General features: G+C 59.7%; 2 protein-coding genes across 2 annotated transcripts; one reads left to right on the plus strand and one right to left on the minus strand.

Annotated features, from left to right (window-relative positions):
- Nucleotides 1-6,971: 6,971 nt before the first annotated feature.
- On the plus strand, nucleotides 6,972-12,612 carry OXTR (oxytocin receptor). The gene is made up of 2 exons (XM_074550277.1): nucleotides 6,972-8,532; nucleotides 12,228-12,612. Exons 1-2 carry the CDS (start codon nucleotides 7,602-7,604, stop codon nucleotides 12,467-12,469), a joined length of 1,173 nt encoding a protein of 390 aa, XP_074406378.1. The 5' UTR covers nucleotides 6,972-7,601; the 3' UTR covers nucleotides 12,470-12,612.
- A 1,762-nt stretch (nucleotides 12,613-14,374) lies between these two features.
- Nucleotides 14,375-19,067, minus strand: CAV3 (caveolin 3). The gene is made up of 2 exons (XM_005490161.3): nucleotides 18,915-19,067; nucleotides 14,375-16,296 (listed from the first exon to the last, which is right to left on the minus strand). Exons 1-2 carry the CDS (start codon nucleotides 19,026-19,028, stop codon nucleotides 15,955-15,957), a joined length of 456 nt encoding a protein of 151 aa, XP_005490218.1. The 5' UTR covers nucleotides 19,029-19,067; the 3' UTR covers nucleotides 14,375-15,954.
- Nucleotides 19,068-19,564: the final 497 nt, after the last annotated feature.

A 19,564-nucleotide genomic window follows, 5' to 3' on the forward strand; every position in this document is an offset into this window, starting at 1 on the left:
GTGTGTGGCTGTGAGTCGTGGTGGCTGAGGTGCAGGGGGAGGCTGCAGGGAGCAAACACACTGGGCTTAGGAAAAACGTGGATTTGATGGTCTGCCTCATTCCCAGTCTCTGTGCCACAGCCAGGGCCAGCCCCAGCCCCAGGCAGTGCCAGGCTGCTGCCAGGCCCAGCCTGTGCCAGGAGTGGCTGCTGATCCCCCGGCTGCCATAAACGGTGCTTGCTGCGCATCTCACCAACCCAAGGGTCACAGGAACTGCATAACATAAGGGAAAAAACAGCAGGGAAGGAAACAGAGTGTCCTCCCCACGCTGTGCTGTCCCCTGCTCCCCTGGGCAGCTCTGCTCCTCCGTCACCGAGTCAAGGGGCACTGGGACAGCCAGGCTGGGGAGGCTGGGGGCACTGGGGACAGCCAGGCTGGGGACAGCGGGGACAGCCAGGCTGGGGGCACTGGGGACAGCTGGGACAGCCAGGCTGGGGAGGCTGGGGACACTGGGGACAGCCAGGCTGGGGGCACTGGGACAGCTGGGACAGCCAGGCTGGGGGCACTGGGACAGCACGGGAGCCGAGCTGGCGCTGATGGGGGAGATGCTCAGGGGGATGTGGGACAGGGTCCTGCTGGGCTGAGCACGGCCCCATCACGGGGGAAACCCCACCCACCATTCTGTTCTTGGGATGAGTAATCAGAGTGTCTGCGTCCTCCTGACACCTTTTCACTGATGGTGAGTGATGTTTGTCACATCCCCGCAGCCAAAGCCTTGTGCTGGGCTGGGAGCCCAGGGACCCCCTGTCCCACCCTGCCCTGGGGTCCTGGGCACCCTCCATCCCATCCTGCTGTGGCTCCATCCCCGGACGGGACCAAGGCAGGTTCCCCGTGATTGTGGCTCCATCCCCGGACGGGAGCAAGGCAGATTCCCCGTGTCTGTGGCTCCATCCCTGCACGGGACCCAAGGCAGGTTCCCCGTGACTGTGGCTCCATCCCCGGACGGGATCCAAGGCAGATTCCCCGTGTCTGTGGCTCCATCCCTGCACGGGATCCAAGGCAGGTTCCCCGTGTCTGTGGCTCCATCCCCGGACGGACCCAAGGCAGGTTCCCCGTGTCTGTGGCTCCCCGGAGCGCTGGGAGCAGCGCAGGAGCTCCCCAGGGCCCGGTGCTGGCGGCCCGGGTGGGGCTGGGCTGGGCTGCCCCTGGAAGCCGCTTTGGGCAGGGAATCCAGGCTGCAGGAAATGAGCTCGGTCACGGAGCAGTCCCTCCGGCCGGGGCAGAAGGGCAGAAGCGGAAACAAAATAATCAAAAAGCAAAAATGTCCTGTTCCCCCAGCCCGGGAGGAGCCGTGAGAAAGGCAGGGGTGCTGGGAGTGGGGAGAAGCAGGAGCGGTCCCCGTGCTGGACAGGGGCTCCCTGCTGCCCCCCACCGCAGGGACCGCTGGGGCTGACACTGGGGCTGGAACCGGAGTGCGGGGTGGGGACATGGCCCGGCTGTGCTCGGCTCTGCAGCTGCCAGCGAGTGCTTGTGGGATTGCCTTTGGCAGGCACGGATGCCTTGTGCCCACTCTGGGGCGTGTGCCTGGTTCTGCCTGCTCAGAACAGGTGCTGCTGTTTCCTGACCTTCCCTGAGCTCACTGAGTGAGCTGGGCACGCGGGGACAGCTGAGGTCACTGGCACACAGCTGGCACACTCCGTGGCACATGGGAGCTGGCACACAGCTGGCACACAGGGAGCTGGCACACTCCGCGGCACATGGGAGCTGGCACACAGCTGGCACACTCATGGGCACGCGGGGAGCTGGCACACCGCTGGCACACGGGGAGCTGGCACACTCTGTGGCACATGGGAGCTGGCACACAGGGAGCTGGCACACTCATGGGCACACGGGGAGCTGGCACACCGCTGGCACACGGGGAGCTGTCCCAGTGCCCCAGGCTGGCTCTGCCCTGGGCTGGAGGGGTTCCCTCACAGCCTGGCACTGCGAGCTCAGGACATGGGGCTGGGCTGAGCACCCCAGAAGGGACCTGTGGCCACTGGGGACAGGCAGGGTCAGGGCTCTCAAAGGCACTTCTCCAGGGATGATGTGTTTGCTGGCGGGAGTTAAAGACAAAAACGCTTTTGGCTGGAGGAGGGTCTGTTTTGATAGAAGAGCTGATGTTCTGGAACTGGAACACCTCACACAAACAGAGGAATTGAAGATGAATCACAGCTACCTGCTGGGCAAACCCAACACCAGGATCTGCTGCCCAGAGGAGACAGTAATCATGGTTCTGTCCCACCTGGGATTGGAGGAGCCAGAGGGCCTGAATTCAAAATCGTTTGGACAAATTGGTGAGTTGGCTCCAAAACAACCACCTGGAACTAAATAAAGAAGAGCATGAATTACCAGCTTCAGGAAGAAGGTAAACACATTACTGCAAATGGGAAGTAATTAGTGAGGCTGAAAAGTTTATATAAATGTAGCTGGGCTTCATTTTTGCAGTGAACGCTCATTGCTCTGGTTAATTATTTGGCCCTACAGAGGCATTCCTGGAGGCTGCACTGGGGATTTCATTGCAGGTATTTGGTGGGAGAGAAATGGGGGCTGTGTGGAAGAATCCTCACCTGTGTGGGCATTCCCAGACACATCTGCTTAGATACTCACGCACATCTACTGAATTATCCTGAGGACTGCAGCCTCCTTCGTGTCACTTGGCTAAGATTGTTGTAGGAATGAGCACAAATGTGACTCACTTTCCTTTATATACATATGCAAATAAATGTAGAATTTGCATATGAATATATTAAACCAGACTATATTCTGGTTTTGTTCTGACTCTTCTATCTTTACCTGACAAAATCTCAGCTAGATCTTGTAATTTATATTTTGTTCAAAGAGTGCCTCCCTTTAGTGGGCAGAGGCATCAGTGTGTGTGCAGGGGCTGCAGGCAGTGCTGTGCCTGGCGTTAGCTGGGGATCCATTCCTGTGGCTCTGGGAAGGTTTAGTGAATATCCCAGTCCAGGAGGTGGCACTGGGTGTGGCACTGGGTGTGGCACTGGGTGTGCGGCTCCCGTAGCCCCTGTCACTGCTGCAGCCGTGGGTCCCAGGGCTCTGGGTCTCGCTTTGCTTTTTGTCCCTTGATGGTGACTGGGAGTTCAGGGCACTGCAATGAACAGCTTGAGGTTGCACACAAATGCAGTAATTCCCCCCAAAAGTAGTAAAATGATTGTGTTATCTCCCAACAGCTTGAACCTGAAGCCTTTGTTAAAAACCACATGATACATATTTCAACTTTATTATCCCAACTTGTTACTCCCAGGCTCTGGGCAGGCTCCATTGGTTTTATGGGCCTTGAGGCCATAATGGGATGAAGCAGGAACGTTTTAGCACAAGCAGTGTCCTTGGGAGCCCTGTGCAGGCCTGGGAGAGCTCTGCCCCCTTTGCTGGGTGCGGTGGGCGGGTGGGAGAGGGGAATTGCACAGAAACCACCCTGCATCCACGCTCTGAGGCTGTGCCCAGCCTGGGTGGCACTGTCTGGGTGACAGCATCAGCCTGCGTTATCGCATCAGCAGGATCCATGGCCTGCTCTCTCTAAGTGGGTTTGAGCTGCTTGATTTGATCAGAGCCCTGCTGCAGTGTCCCGGGGCTCGCCCTGGGGCAGGGGTGGCACCTCAGAGTGCTCTGGGATGTGTCTGCAGGGCTTCACGTGGAGTGCCAGGGATTGTGGGGATGGAAATGTGTGCTGGCTCAATGCCAGCAGGTCCAGGCTCTTTTCCCAGGGTTTAGCTCCCAAAGCTGGATGAGCCTGACTCGGGCTCCAGTGCTGCTGTGGGCTGGAGCCCATGGGAGCACAGGCTGATGGATTTCAGTGAGCTGGGGACCCAGAGGAAATGGTTGGAATCCCACAAACCTTTTAGGGACATGATGTGAAAGGTTCTCTAGCACTGAATAAGTTTAGTGTAGTCCCACACTTCTTTTCTCTTCACAGTGGGGAAGAAAAAAGAAATTATCTCGATATGTGCATGAACTCATGTAAATTCTCTTTCTGCTGTGAATGCTTTATAGAACTCGAGACTGCAGCATCCAAGTAGATCCTCCCTTCTCCATTTGTCTGCATACACAAGTCAGCTTCTCTGGCTCCTTCTCCCTTCCCAGTGATGTTCTGATGACTCAGGTTCCAAAACCCTCCCCAGCCATGGCACAAGTCTGACAGCCAGGTGGTGTGACAGGCCAGCAGTTCTGGCACTGACTATGGCTGCAGGGTTTTTTCCGATTTGGTTTTTTTTTTCCCTAATTGTGATCAATCAGAGGATTAGGTTTTTGGCTGGGGTTTTTGTTGTCATTGTTGTTTTTCAGCTAACAAAAAGAAGTACCATGGCCAGAGGATGGAGCAGGCAGGTGTGATGGATGACACAGCATTACCCAGCAGTGTGACTGTCACCTGCATCTGAGCACACGGGTCTGGACTGGCTTATGTTCCCCTGAGCAGTGAACTCAGTAACACAAGGAATTGGGTGCATGGGTTTGGGCCCAAACAGTCCTGTGCATTGCTGATATTTCCACGTTTTGTCTCCAAAGTCTTGTCTCCTTTGGTGCAGATTACAATATTGATTGTGTATTTTTCTGGAAATCAGCACACCAGCTGGTGAGCCATGGAGGAATTTGATATCAGACTTGAGAATTTACTCATGTGCGCATTTGAGAAAGACACAGAAAAGTTGTAATTTACTGTGCCCTCAGGATGTTCCCAAGCCTGGTTTAACACCCAGCATCCATCAGCTCTGTGTTGAAGCACAGGTATGCCTTTTCCATGAAGAATGTCCATGGCACTGCTCATCTCCATGGTTTTAGTAGATTTACCAGAGTCAGCCTTCCTGCAGGCTGAGTGCAAGAGATGAGGACTAGTTAAAAATGCTAGGATAGAGAGAAATTCCCATGCAAGAGCAGCCAGGTACCATTCCCTGGCTCTCCAGCCTGCTGTGGGCTGCAGCCATGCACGAGTTCATGGGCAGCTGCAGCTCCATCTGCAAAGCTGTGGCCTGGGCTTGACATTTTGCCAGCCCTCTTCTGTCCTGGGGACCATAAAGTTGTGATTCCAGATAGCTATTGGAAAAACAGCTATTTCAGATCCAGCAGTAAACCAAAATGCAATTAAATTTAGCTTTATTTAGTGTTTGTGCTTTTGATTATCCCAAAGCATGTATTTTAAAATAAAACTGTTTCCAGCTCCATGGCATCCCTGAACATTTAAAGCTGGAAGAAGTAGGAGATGACTCAGAAAGCCCTTTGATTCTCACAGGATTCTTTGCTTCAAAATCACGTGTGTTTGGGTTTTAGTCATGGAGCAGCTGCAGCTTTGCCTGAATAAGGACTGAGCATCTCTGGCTGCTGGGGGCCAATGCCCAGCCCTGATGGGCTCACCTGGGAAGGGCACTGGGAGCTGGATGTTATCCTGATCAGTCCCCAGGTTTCAGGTTCTGGGTGTGCAATCCCCCCTGAGCTGCTCCAGCACCCCAAGGCACGGCAGTGTGTCACTGGGAGCAGTGTGGCACTGGGAGCAGTGTGTCAGGGCAGGTGGCACTGGGAGCAGTGTGGCACTGGGAGCAGTGTGTCAGGGCAGGTGGCCCTGGGAGCAGTGTGGCACTGGCAAGGGGACAAACAGGGTCAGTCCTGGCACAGCTCTGCCCCATCGAGCCCCTGGCAGTCCCTGCTGCCATCGAATGCACTTCAGAGCTGCACAGCACTCCTGGAGGGGCTCAGCTGCCTCGTGCAGGGGCTGAGCTGGGCTCTTTCCAGCAGTTGAGGTCTGTTCTGGATGGAGCTGGGTCTGTGCAGCCGTGAGTGACACCTCAGCCAAGGCCAGAGAGGAGCAGTGGCTGCTCTGCCTCACCCCAGGCACCTCTCACGGGTGCTGAGCCACACCTGAGTCCCCAAGGACATCCCTCAGTACCTGCAAGATGCTCAAGGAATGGAGCAGAAGCCAAGGGCAAACCTTTCCTTGCCTCCCCTTTACCCCCAGCCACCTCCTCCCTTTGAGCTCTCCCAGAACCAGCAGAACAGTAAAAAAAGCAGCATTGCACTTAGTGAGCAGCGATTCCCACAGCGGTTTTATTGCCTGAAGATGGAAGAACGTGAACCCTAGAGGGAAGAACGTGCCAAAGTATGTAACATTTCTTCATCCTGCATGGAGCTAAAACTTCTCAAAAATCTTTAAAAATAGCTGCAGGGATGTTTGTTCAGGGCCTAAGGCTGGGCTGAGGAGGATTTGAGATGTGACTTGGAAGTGGGGAGCAAACGGGGGTGATGCTGGGGGCCTTCAGGGCTGCTGGGCTGAGGGGGGGACTGGGAGGGTTCCATGTTCTTCTCAGCATCCCACCTGCACGTTCATGTTCTGGTTCCCTTGTAGGGAGCCTGAAAATGGGGACAGCCATTGAGCTGTGCTGGTGAGCTGGTGACAAATGGTGTTACTCATAGTACTGCTTTATTTTATAGAAATAATACTCTGAAATCTTCCTCCTAAAAGAAGAGAGAAGTTCTTGGTGGGTGTGTTCATTGCCGAGTGACCAGCGCCTGAGCCTGCTCCTGGGACGAGGCCGGGCTGGCACCTGCGGGGGAACCTTCCCTCGGTGTCCTGCGACGGCAGCGCGGGCAGGGCAGGGCAGGGCTGGGGGTGAGCCCGGTCCGTGCTCCCTCCCTCCCTCCGCGCCGTGCCCGGGGCCGCCACCCCGGGGCTTTGGGCTGCGGGCTGCGCTGGCCCCCGCCCGTCAGCGCAGCACCGCTCCGCCGCTCCCCCTCGCGGCACCGCGCCGGAACCGGGGCTGCCCGGGAGAGAGGGGCTGCGGGGAACCGGGGCTGTCCGAACGGATAGGGGCTGCCTGGGGGAGAGGGGCTGCGGGGAACCGGGGCTGCGCGGGGAATCGGGGCTGCGGGGAACCGAAGCTGCCCGAGAAGGGCTGCGGGGAACCGGGGCTGCCCGGGGGAACGGGGCTGCGGGGAACCGGGGCTGCTCGGGGGAACGGGGCTGTCCGAACGGATAGGGGCTTCCCGAAAGCGGCTGCGGGGAAGCGGTGGTGCCCGAGAGGAGAAGGGCTGCCTGGAGGAGAGGGGCTGCGGGGAACCGGGGCTGCCCGAGAGGGGCTACAGAGAACCGGGACTGCCCGAAGGGGGCTGCGGGAAGCGGCGCCGCCGGCGGGGAGCGCGAACGGCCGCGCTGCGCGCAGGGCGCGGGGAAGATGCTGAGGCGGGTCCGGGCGCGGGGCAGAGGCCGCGGGCGGGCCCCGAGGGGCCGGGCCGGACCCGCCCCTGCCCGCCGCCCCCGCCGCTCGGCCGGCCCCTGCGCCGGGGCTGGAGCGGGGCAGCCGCCCGCGGAGACGCCGAGGGACCGGCCAGGGGACAGCGAGGAGCCGCCCGCCGGGACACGGGGACACGGGCGGGCGGGCAGAGAGAGCGGCACGGCGGGGAGGGGACGGCGGGGCACACGGAGAGCAGCCGTGGAGCGCTGAGAACCGGGGAGACGCGGAGAGAGCGGCGGGGACAGCCGGCTACCGCACAGGAACGCATCGCTAGGAGCTCTGCCCGCTCTCTGCCCGCTCTCTGTCCTCACCCTGCCCCAGGCTCGATGCGGGCCGGCGCTGGCCATGGAGAAGCTGTACCTGGCGGGGAGCAGCACCTGGATCATCAACAGCTCCCTGGGGAACGGCAGCCTCCGGCTGGAGAACCTGAGCGCCGGCAGGAACAGCACCGCCGACCCCCTGAAGAGGAACGAGGACATGGCCAAGGTGGAGGTGACGGTCCTGTGCCTCATCCTGTTCCTCGCCCTGACCGGCAACCTGTGCGTGCTCCTGGCCATCCACACCACCCGCCACAAGCACTCCCGCATGTACTTCTTCATGAAGCACCTGAGCATCGCTGACCTGGTCGTGGCCATCTTCCAGGTGCTGCCCCAGCTCATCTGGGACATCACCTTCAGGTTCTACGGGCCAGACTTCCTGTGCCGCTTGATCAAGTACCTGCAGGTAGTGGGAATGTTCGCCTCCACCTACATGCTGCTGCTGATGTCCCTGGACCGCTGCTTGGCCATCTGTCAGCCGCTGAGGTCCCTGCACAGGAGGGCCGACCGGGTCTCTGTCCTCCTCACCTGGCTGCTGTGCCTGCTGGTCAGCATCCCTCAGATCCACATATTTTCTCTAAGGGATGTGGGGAACGGGGTTTATGACTGTTGGGCAGATTTCATCCAGCCCTGGGGACCGAAAGCCTACGTTACCTGGATCACCCTCATGGTCTATATCATCCCTGTGTTGATGCTGAGCATCTGCTACGGCTTAATCAGCTTCAAAATCTGGCAGAACGTGAAGCTGAAGACGGCTCACGGGCCCAGCGTGGGTCTGGGCTCAGGCTCCCGCGGTGGGGTGGTGTTTGCCAGGGTCAGCAGCACCAGGCTCATCTCAAAAGCCAAGATCCGGACAGTCAAAATGACCTTTATCATCGTGCTGGCCTTCATCGTGTGCTGGACTCCCTTCTTCTTCGTGCAGATGTGGTCTGTGTGGGACAGCAACGCCCCGCAGGAAGGTACAGCTCCCGTCCCTCGCCCTGCCGGCCTTGGGGGCTCCGCTCAGCCCCTGGGGACACCCGGGGAAGCTGCTCCGGGCCGGGCTGGGGGTGGGAGGGAGAGGGGAGAGTCCTGAACACAGAAACCCCGGCAGGCAGCAGGGGCTGAGCCGCAGCTCCCTGGGCCAAGGGCTGCCGGAGCCCTGGCAAACAACGGGGCACTGCGGCTCGGGGACTGGGCAGTGCTCAGGGCAGGGGCTGTCCCTGCGTGGTCACTGTCCCTGCCGGGTGCCCACTGTCCCTGCACGGTGCTTGTCCCTGCGCGGTGCCCAGTGTCCCTGCACAGTGCCTGTCCCTGCCGGGTGCCCACTGTCCCTGCACAGTGCTTGTCCCTGCGTGTTGCTGTCCCTGGGTGCTGCTCTGGGGTCCCTGGAGGTTCCCTGCCCACCCTGGGTGCTGGGACATGCTGCGGGCTGTGCGGGAGCTCAGGAGAAAGCTGCACAGACTGAATTCCTCTCCTTTGTTCTATCATTTCTTCCTCGCTGACTTTTTGCTTTCTGCTCTTGGTCTCTTCTCCCTCTCCTCCTGCTCCATCCACCTCGGCACTCTGCTGCTGTTATTTTATCTCTGACTGGTGCACGGCTGCTGTAGAAAGACCCTGATTTATGAGCGAAACCTTTTCCTAAAGATGTGGCGTCACGGATTTGCCATTTTTTATATTGGGCTGGCTACTGTCATCCCTGAAGTTGCAGATAGGACAGAAAGTGTCCCCCTGCCTGGTGTGACACGGCTGGAGCTGTGCAGCTCTGTGCTGTCCCCGCCAGACGGGAGAACCACCTGGGAGACGTTAAGCACTAACTCTTCACGACTTTGTGAGGTGGGAGAAGGGGCAGGAAAGTGCACCCGGGGATGAGAGCGCCTCGGACTGGCTGACCGGGCTCACCAGGAGTGCGCGGGGCCAGAGACCGAGGAGGAGCTGCTCCCTGGCGGCCCGGGCTGAGCGCTGCTGGCTCCGGGCAGCTCGCAGGGCAGGGCAGCTGAGCACAGGGCCCATCCATCCCCACAGCACGGCCCTGTGCAAGCCCCGTGTCCCGCAGCCCCTGTGCCCCTGGGCTGCCCAGGGAGCCGGGCAGGCTTTGCCTCTCCTGCTTCTCTCCGCTCCATTGATTCCAGAAGTGGAATGTGGCTCACGCACCTCCCTGGGTGCTCCAGGGGCTTTCCACCTGATTCAGGCTGGTCAAAACTTCCAGTTCCTGCATGGGCTCTGGGGTGAAGGAGCCCTCCTTGTGCTGTACTTTAATCCTGCAATCTTGAGGGCTGCCCCTCCCTTCCCGCACGCAGCCCTCGGCAGCACCCAAATCTCTGCTGCTTTGCTGGCTGGCCCTCGATGGACAGGATTTGTCCATCCCAATCCTTCTGGCTCATGGGGAACCTTTCCCTTGCTCACCCTGTGCTGTAGGCCGTGCAGCACTTTTCCCTTTTCCCTTTTCCCTTTCCCTTCTCCCTTGCTTTCAGACATGAGTGCTCTCCATCCCCTCCGGGCTGTGCCCCACTCCTCACTCCCCCTCGCTCTGTTCCTGTGTCCGGGCAGCCCGAGGCTGCGGCACAGCGTGGCAGCTCTGCCAGGGCCCTTGCTGGAGGCACGGGGAGGAAAAGCCCGGGTGGATTCAGGTGTTGGGAGCCCCCAGCCCTTCCTTCCAGGCTCTCCTGCTCCTTTTGGCTGCCCAGAGGCACGAGAGGGGCAGCACAGTCAGATCTCTCTGCAGAGCACTGGGGCTTTGCCTGCAGCATTCCCACAGCCCTGCCCTGAGCCCGGATCCCCTCCCTGTGCCCAGGCAGCCTGGTGGGTGCAGGAGAGGGGTGCCCCGTGCTGGGAAGGGAAGGCGGCTGTTCCTCCCCTCGCAGCTGCGTGGGCAGAGCAGAAGGAGGGCAGGGGGTCCCTGGGTGCCAGCGGCAATGGGGGCACGACTGCCCCCCATGAGCTGCTCTGGGGGTGACTGGCCGGGCAGCAGGGATCCCCCTTAGGCCGCCACACACCCCGAGCCTCTGTGAGGCGGGTGGGAGCTGCACGCTGTGCTCCAGGGGCTGCTTTAAGCACTGGGTCCCCCCACAGGAGGCTCCTGCTGCACACACATCGCAGGGAGCACCTGCGGGACTCTGAGCTCGGGAGCAGAGCTGGCTCCCGCACCTGTGAGGGCAAGAGCAGGGCTGGGAAGCACCACGGCTGTTCTGCCTTCCCCTCGGGGTCCCTTCCCCTCGGGGCAGGTGCTGCAGTCAGCGGTGGGAGCTGGGCACCCCTCGTCCCATCCCTCCTGCGCTGGGTGTTGGCAGCAGAGCCCCCCAGCCCTGCGCCCCTCCAGCAGGGCCTGGGGACAGGGGCCATCCCTGAGGGACACACTGGCACGGTCAGCACCCCTCGGGGTGCTCCCGCCAGGAGGGGAGCAATCACCCTCCAGACCTGCCCTGCAGTAAGCTCCCTGAAATTCAATTTGCCTCCTGCAGAGAGGAAGAGCTGAGTCAGCCCTGGCTGGATGTTTTCAAGTGGGTAGAAACACTGGGATGTATTTCAGGTCTTGTGCCTCCGCAATGAATTATTTTTTAGCATATACCTGAAATTAATTATTGTTGAAATATTAATGTTACTTGAAATTAATTATTAACTATTTTTTAGAATATACTTGAAATTAAAAGTAGTTGGAGCAGACACCACAAGAGCAGGAATTACGCATCTGTTGGCTAAAGGTGAATTTGGAAGGTAGCATTTATAGTCACATTTCTTCACTGGTCTAAAAGCTGCCAGTGGGTTTTTGCAGAGGCACGAAGGGGCCAGAGCAGCCAAAGCAGCCGTGCTCATCCTCGCTGCTGGTGCGTCCTCTGGGAGCAGAGGGGCTGAGGAGGTGAGCTGGAGCACGGGGAGCAGCACAAAGGCTCCATCATCTCCACCTCATGGAGGGCACGTCCCGCCCTGTCCTGGTGCCATGGCAGATGCCAGCGCCACCATCCCCTTGTCACCAGACGGAGCTGATCCAGCTCCCAGGAGGGACAGTCGGTGCTTTGCGCTTTGGGCACAGAGAGCAGCAGCCAGGACTTGATGTCCTGGCACTGCACTGCACCATCCCCTGCCACCAGAGATGCCAGGCTCCCTGGTGTGGGAATGCCCTCCCTGGCACAGCCCTGTGTGGGGAGCATTCACTCGGGGGAAAGAAAGATCACTGGAGAGAGGTGCGGGGAGAGCACCGTGCAGAGGGCTCGGCCAGGGCCGGGCTGGCGCTCCCTTCCCCGCTCCGGGCACCCCGAGGCGTGCGGGCTGTGCCGGGGCAGCTCTGCCTCCTGAGCGGCTCAGGGAGCGCCGGAGCGAGAGGGGAAACGCAGCTCTGGGGAGACAAACCGAACCGCGAGGCACTGGAACTGAGACTCGCCCCCTCACTCCCTCCCCTGTAGCAGCAGCTCTCAGTGCTGTCCCTGCGGGCTCTCCTTTCCCGGAGTGTTCCTGCAGTCTCTCCTTTCCCTGTGTCCCTGCGGGATCTCTTTTCCCTGCTGTTCCTGCAGTCTCTCCTTTCCCTGCTGTTCCTGCCGTCTCTCCTTTCCCTGTGTCCCTTTGGGCGCTCCTTTCCCTGTGTCCCTGCGGGCTCAGCCCTGCCGGGCAGGGGTCTCGGGGTGCCCGGGGCTCTGGCAGGGCCCGTGTGCCGTGCCCTGACACCGCCTCTGTCTCGCAGCCTCCCCGTTCATCATCGCCATGCTCCTGGCCAGCCTCAACAGCTGCTGCAACCCCTGGATCTACATGCTCTACACCGGGCACCTCTTCCACGACCTGATGCGCCGCTTCCTCTGCTGCTCCACGCGCTACCTGAAGTCGCGGCCGGCCTGCGAGCTGAGCAAGAGGAGCAACTCCTCGTCCTTCGTCCTCAGCTGCAGGGCCACGAGCCAGAGGAGCTTCGTGCAGCCGCCCACGACGTGAGGCCGCGGCCAGCCGGACCTTGTGCCTCTGCTGCGCTGCTCCGGTGCTTCCCTGGGGAGGCCGGGCCGGACAGAGGGGTCTGTACACAGGTGTATATATGGTGTAAGCATGTACAGAGGCCTTATTTAACCGAGACGGGAGTGGGCGAGGAGTTCTGTGTGCAGCTTTCGGTGCTGCCTGGGATTAGACAGCAGGAACCCGTTCCTGAGCCCCAAACCCTGACTTCGGTGGCTTGTGGATGCCACTAGGAGGGACAAGGGACGCGGTGCAGCTGGGGCAGGTGCGATGGAAGCACAGGGAGATGGGGGGTGTCACCCCTGGTACGTGGCTGGGCACTGTCCCACTCTGCCTGCAGCAGGATCCCGCTCTGCGCTGTCTGCACAGGAGCCCTCGCTTCACTTGCAGTCTGTGGGGCAGAGGCAGCCCCGTCTCTGCAGCCCTGCAGCTCTGCACCATGCCAGGCCTGCAGCCCTGCACCATGCCAGCCTGCACCAGGCCTGCCCTGCAGCTCTGAACCATGCTAGCCTGTACCATGCCAGCCCTGCAGCATGCCAGCCCTGCTCCCCCTGGCTGGGGCACAGACAAGGGCATTCCTGATGTCAGCAGGGACCAGCCTCAAAGGGACAGTGCTGTGGCCTGGCTGTCCCCAGCCCAGCTCTGTGCCCTGTACCCAGTGAGGCTGGGCAGGAGCCTGGGGCACGGCTGGGGCCAGGATACGGGCACTGACCCTGGCAGAGGGTGCCCAGCAGCTCCCACTCGGGGCTGTGCGGGGTCTGGCAGACCCTGGGTCCCACAGGGACGCTCCTGCCGTGTCCCCGAGCCAGGCTCGGCCCTGGCTCACCGCAGGTCCCAACAAGCCTCTCACTGCTCCGTGCCAATCGCTCGCTCCGTGGCACAGGGCACGCTCACGGCATGGATTTTTATTGTAAACAAATACTGTAAATAAAGTTTTCTGACTGCGGCTGGTGGAAGGCGGGAGGGAGGTGCAGGGGGAGCTGGGCTGAGGAATTGCAGGGGATGGATGGAAAGCACCGAGAGCCTGCAGCCAGCCGTGCCCACAGCCGGCTGTGCCCACAGCCAGCTGTGCCCGCTGCCAGCTGTGCCCTGCCCACAGCAGGACCTGCCCCCAGCGGCACACAGCTGGCTGCGACACCAGCACTGCACAGGACACAGCCGGGGCTCTCAAAGGGCGATGTAATCTGGCCTTTCATGATGGGAATGAACATGAAAAATGCATTTAAATGTGTCCTTTATTTCTTCACTGTGGCCAGCAGGTCCATTTGCACCTTTCCCGTCCTGACATTCCTTTGATTTTTTTTTTTTGGTGGGAGCTCCAAGTGAGCTCTCAGCACATTTGCTGACTGGCTATCCTCAGGACACCATGGAGCATTTTCTTCCCATGTTCACCTTCCTTCTCCTTGAGAGCCACACACTCCTGCAGCAAACAAGGAAGGACGGGTGTCCCTTTCTGGAGAGTCCGAGCTGCAATCCCCTGCCGGGGAGGAACGGGAGCTGTGGATGTTACTGGGATGGAGGCACGGAGAAGGGAGGGAGCTTTGGGACACACAGGGAATTCCCTCCAGCCCCAGCTGCAATTTCTGGAGGTGAATGGGGGTCAGGCAGGGCCATGCCCCAGGCCTGGAGGTGCTGCAGCCCAGAGGGGCCGTGGCTGAGCTCCTGCACTGGCCCCAGGCTGCGGCACAGGGGAACAGTGAGAGCAGCTGGGGAGTGCCCCAGTGAATGCTCTGCCAAAAGCTTTCCAGGAGCAAAACGTGGAACAGAGTTGCTGACAGGTGAGCAGTGTGTGCCCAGGTGATAGGAGCCCAGGGAGCAATGTGGGGGGGACATCAGCATTTCAGGGTTTTTCGGGTTCAGGCAGTGAACTACTAGAACAGCAACAACAAGTAGTATAAGCCCATTATGGAATTGATTTTAATTATTTTTATTTTCACAAAAAATGAAGGGTTTTTTGAGACTTTCCTCCACCTCCCTATAATTACCTAAATATCTTTTTGTTTTTTAATCACTCCATCCTCCTTGGGCCCTGATGTTGCTGGAGCTTGGGTACCACATTGCTGTGGAATAACAGCACTATACAATCCCAAGCCCTTGGAAGAGCTCCAGCAGAAACCCTGGCTCTTTCTCATCCTTGGCGTGGCACTAGAGGAGACTTTGGCTCCAAGTCTTTGTTGGAATCCAAGGGGAAGGCACACATGGAGACAATTGAGAGCAGCCTCTGAACAAGGAGACCTCCTGGGCCCTGGTTCAGCAAAGCACTTAAGGCTGGAGCCAAAAGAGCCTTCAAGGGCCTCAAAGTGAAAGTGCAGCTCTGTGGAAGAGGGACCGAGCAGTTAATTGATAGTACAGGGGAGGAAACAGCTCTGAGCTGCACCTCTCACCCCTGGCTCCTCTATCCCTGTGGCTGGAGCAGCAGGGTCCTGGCAGAGGCTCCCTCCTCTGCTCTCCCTGTCCATCTGGGCAGAGGGACAGCCCTGGCCTGCGGGATGCACACCCCATGTGGCTGGAGCTGACTGAACGTGTATCTCATGGAGATTGCCTGAGAAGCCAAGCCAGGCTTTGCTCAGAGCCCAGCTTGTCTCTCAGTTGGGGTTCCGAGCCCAGCTTGTCTCTCAGTTGGGGTTCCCCAAAGCTCTGTGTCCCCCCTGGCCACGCTCAGGGCTGGCTCCCACCGTGCTGTCCTGCCCTGGACCCTGCCCATGGCACTTAACGATGCTCCACAATTAATTACATAATTGAGCCTCGAGTGACAGGGGCCGGTTTGCAGCTGGCCCAGGATCAGCTCACGCTCTGGGAGCAGACACAACATGTCATGCATGGCCTGCTCTGGCTCTCACAGCTTGGCTGAAATGCAAGTAGGCATGAAAAGCGTTTGGTTTAGCTATTCTATTCCTAAAAGCTTTGAGCAGTGGTTTAATGCAGAAGCTCCCACCACAGCAATTGTTTGCCACAACAATAACTCCTGTGGGGGAGTTTCTGTCAGCACCAGCCCCAAGGGATGCAGGGGCAGGCAGGCTTTGGGCGGGGGCCAGCAGCAGCTCTGCAGCCCCAGTGCTCGCCCAGCACCGGAGGACAGACAGCACATGGACAGACAGGGCTGTGCTCCAGGAGGGGCTGCTGTCCCTGCGCCTCCCAGGAGCTCCAGGGGCCTGCAGGGCACAGGGACCCCTGGGCTGTTTCCTGGGCCACGATGGGCTCCCTTCTCCTGAGGCTTCTGGCTTTGGGTGGAGTAAGGAGCAGCCTGGCCTGCCTCCATGAGCAGAGAGCACCCCTGAGAACCAGCTCTGCTGCGGGGTCCTGCCACAGGGTCCCTGTGCTGGTCCCTCACTGGACAGGGGTATCCATGTCTGGGCTCCTCACTGGACAGGGGTGTCCATGTGCAGGTTCCTCACTGGACTCTGTGTGCCCGAGGGCAGGCAGCCTGCACAGAGGGGGTTGTGTGGGGGTGCTGGGGCAGCTGCCAGCACCTAAGTCTCCTTCCGGACAGCAACTCGGACGTTGCTGCAGATCTTGGCGAGCGCCTCGAAGAGCGGGTCACAGAAGGTGTGGATGCACAGTGAGTAGATGCGGCTGACACACTGGATCTCGATCAGGTAGCTCTTGATGCAGGGCACCACTGCCCAGATGTGGCAGAAGGAGATGAGGGCGAAGAGGAAGCCCCAGAGGACGGCCAGGGGGATGCCCAGCAGGGCGGAGAGCAGCCGGTAGCACCAGTACTTGCTGACAGTGAAGGTGGTGTAGCTGCTTTTCCAGACGCCGTCGAAGCTGTAGGTGCCCACGGGCTCAGCTATCACATCCTCAAAATCCACCTGGGGGAGAGCAGAGGACACACGGGAGGTGTGGGGGTCAGCAAAGGCCCTGGTGTGAGCAGGAGGGGAGAGCAGATCCCAAATGGAGGGGCCTGGGGAGAGCGGGGACAGTGCTGGAGTGGGTCCCTGCAGCCCGGGCAGGGCCAGCCCTGCAGAGCTGGGAGAGGGCTCAGGGCTCCCAGCGCTGCCCAGCCACAGCCTGTGGGCAGCAGGGGCGGCTCAGCCCACGCCTGGGGCCCCAGCATGGGGGGTCACAGTCCCTGTGCCATCCCCTGATCTGGGGAGTCAGGTGAGGCCACGCAGGAGCCCCTGGAACAGGAGCTGTGCGTGGGAGTGTTGGCTGCGCAGGCAGCCAGAGCCCATTCCTGCCCTTTTTTAGCATTCAGAGATGTGACTGCCCACTCGGCAGGAAGGTGTTTGTGCTAATAAAGACCCAGCACCCTCTGGATTTATGGATTATTTATTTATACCCATAGGATGAAGTGCTCGGTGATGTCTGTCCATGTTCCTCCGGGGGAAGGGAGCTGGGGCTCAGCCCTGCCCTCGCCATTTGTGCAGGCACTGGGAGTGTCTCAGAGTGACACACACTCCCCAAAACTCCACGCAGAGATCCCCTTGGGGTGTAACTCACTGCCAGGGAATATATGAGCTGAGCTATTTGTCTTGAAAACCAGCCCGGCCTCCCCCCAGCAGCTGACGTGTCTGTACATTCGTGTTAAATAACAATATCCATTCTGCTTTTGGAAGCACTTGGATCACAGAATCACTCTGTGTCATCTTTAATTTCCTGGAGTGAGCAGGGGGTGCTGACAGAAGTATTGGCAATGAGGAGAAGCAGCCCTGAGAGCGGGCCCTGAGGTGCCATTAGCAGCCCCTAGGAAGCCCAGGTGTGCTGGGGACTGGCCCAGGTTAGTGGCCACTGCCTGACGAGCTCATCAGGACCAATTGATGCAGGGAGCAGTGGGATATAAAAGCAGGGGCTCTGCCCCCATTGCTCCTTCTGCTGCCATCACACTGGGAGTGGGCCTGGAGAGCAGTGGGGGCTCAGGCTGAGTCTGGATCCTGCTGGAGGTGCTTAGGGAGCAGCACGTGCAGGTACTGCCCCTTCATAGAACCATGGAACCCTTTGGGCTGGGAAAGCCTCACCCAGTGAGCCAGGCCCTGCTCTGATGCCATGCTTGGAGGGGGTTTGTGACAGGCTCTGTGGGCAGGGCCACTTCTGTGACCTGATCCCAAATTCTGGCTGCTGCTCTGTGGTGCTCAGGTGTTTATCCAGGGCCAGGTGAGCCCTTCCTCCTGTGGGCACTGCAGCTCCTGCTGCCTGGGCCTCAGAGCCCTCCTGCTGCCATGCCCTGGTGCTGGGATGGGCCAGGGACAGAGCAGGGTGAGCTGTGCCCCTGCCCGGGCTGCCTCTGCCCTCCCTCCCCGGCCCTCCGGGCTATTTTAAGGTGGAGGAATGCTGGGCTCTGAGTGCTGAGCTCTGAATGCTGGAGCAGCAGCATGGCCACGGGAGTGGGTGAGCCTGGAAGGTCTCATCAGGCTTTGGAGAGTCTGGAGTGAGAGGAGCTGGTGGGGCCCTGGCATGGCTGGGACAGAGCTGCCACTGTCATCCATGAGTGGCTGCTGCTGCTCCCAGCCTGGGGAGCCCAAAGTGTGGGCTGAGGGCTCTGCTGGCCCCTGCTGCCGTGGCAGATGGGGCTCCCCTGGCCCTGCGCCTCTCCAGCCCCAGGCCAGGGCAGTGGGATGCACTGCAGGGAGTGGCACGGATGCTGGAGGGGATGCTGAGGTGCCAGGAGCTGTCAGGGCAGGTGTCACAGTGCCAGCAGGGAGCCCAGCAATGGCTCTCACTGTCACAGCTCATCCTGTTTGACCACAATGGCTGCAGCTGTAATGGTGCTTTCATGCCCAAACTGAGGTTTGTGTTTCAGCAGGGCTGGCAAGGTCACAGCCTGTAACAAAGCCTGTGTGAGCAGCTCTGTGCCCTCTGTCCCTTCTGCTGTGACAGTCACAAACATGGTTTTAACAAAACCCTTTCACCTCCTCCTGTCCTCCTGTTCTCATTTGGCCTGGAATTATCTTTGCTAACAGAGACAAATTTTGTTTGCAGTTCTAAGGGAGTCTAGAGGAAGCCCAAGAGTTAGAATGGGAATTCCTCTTGGTCAGAAATGAGGGAGGGAGCTGGGGGTGCTGCACCTCTGGGCTGCCCTGGGGAGAGCAATCTTCCACAAACTTGCCAACACACCTCAAACGATAGGCACTGACACTGGGGTGCCTTCAAGGCCAGCAGCCTTTTCCCAATATCGCCTTAAACTGGTGATATTTAATTTCTGTGTTATTTTTGGCTGCCAGCTTGCTGGTGCAAAGGCAGGCATCTCCATAAATTTTCAAGCCACAATGAAACTGGAGAGCCCATTCAAGGGATGGGAAATGTGGCATTAACTGGAGCCAGGCATGCCCCCGGCCAGCAGGGCTGTCACCTCGCCAGCCCTGGGGACAGCCCTGGGGACAGCCCTATGGGGCCACACGGACCAGGAGCACGGGCAGGAGCTGAGTGCAGCCCAGCGCACCCCGAGGTGTGACCCCAAACGCCGATTGCTGCTGCTGGGGCACGGCCCTACCTTCACCACGTCCTCGTTGATGTGCTTGGGGTCTCTGTTGACCAGGTCGATCTCCTTGGTGTGCTGGTCCTTGATGATGATCCGCTCCTCCAGCTCGCGGTGCTCCTCGGCCATGGCTGGGCGGGACTGGGCAGCGCTGGGGACAGCGACAGGGACAGGAGGCGCTGGCCCCGCCCGCAGCAGCTGCCCGTGCCCCTGGCACTGCTCCAGGCTAAAATTAATGTCCTGGCTGCCGAGGCCGCCCCGAAGTGTCCCTTAAAGGGGCTTTTCTGGGCCGCCCCCGTGCTGCCACCTCAGGGGGATGGCATGTGTGTGGGCGGCTGGTGGCCTTTGAGCCAGGGCAGGGTGGGTGTGCAGCCCCCAGCCCAGCTGTGCTGGTGGGAGTTTATCCTTGTGTGGGAGAAACAATGCCCAAGTTGGGGCAAAAGTCCTCAAAAGACTAGGAGAAGTAGTTGTTTGTGAATCTGTAAATGAGGCAGCTTGGGGAGGATTCAGGAATTGTGTCTGTAAATATCCCCTGCAGGTGCCACCCTGTCCTGGGCTGGCCACAGCTCCTCAGGGGCTGTTCAGAGCCCAGGAGAAGGCTTGGGGTGCCAGCCTGGGTTCCTCAGCTTCCACCTTCTCACCCACAGAAACTCGAGGAAATCCAA

The sequence above is a fragment of the Zonotrichia albicollis genome, chromosome 12 (assembly GCF_047830755.1).
Source record: "Zonotrichia albicollis isolate bZonAlb1 chromosome 12, bZonAlb1.hap1, whole genome shotgun sequence".
Lineage (NCBI taxonomy): Eukaryota > Metazoa > Chordata > Aves > Passeriformes > Passerellidae > Zonotrichia > Zonotrichia albicollis.

What these genes read in the sequence shown, in the direction of transcription:
- OXTR (XM_074550277.1), top strand. Translation starts at nt 7,602, where the DNA reads ATGGAGAAGCTGTACCTGGCGGGGAGCAGCACCTGGATCATCAACAGC. An exon ending in CAGCAACGCCCCGCAGGAAG is followed by an intron (nt 8,533 to 12,227) that starts GTACAGCTCCCG and finishes TCTGTCTCGCAG; the next exon opens with CCTCCCCGTTCATCATCGCC.
- CAV3 (XM_005490161.3), bottom strand. Translation starts at nt 19,028, where the DNA reads ATGGCCGAGGAGCACCGCGAGCTGGAGGAGCGGATCATCATCAAGGAC. An exon ending in TCAACGAGGACGTGGTGAAG is followed by an intron (nt 16,297 to 18,914) that starts GTAGGGCCGTGC and finishes GCTCTCCCCCAG; the next exon opens with GTGGATTTTGAGGATGTGAT.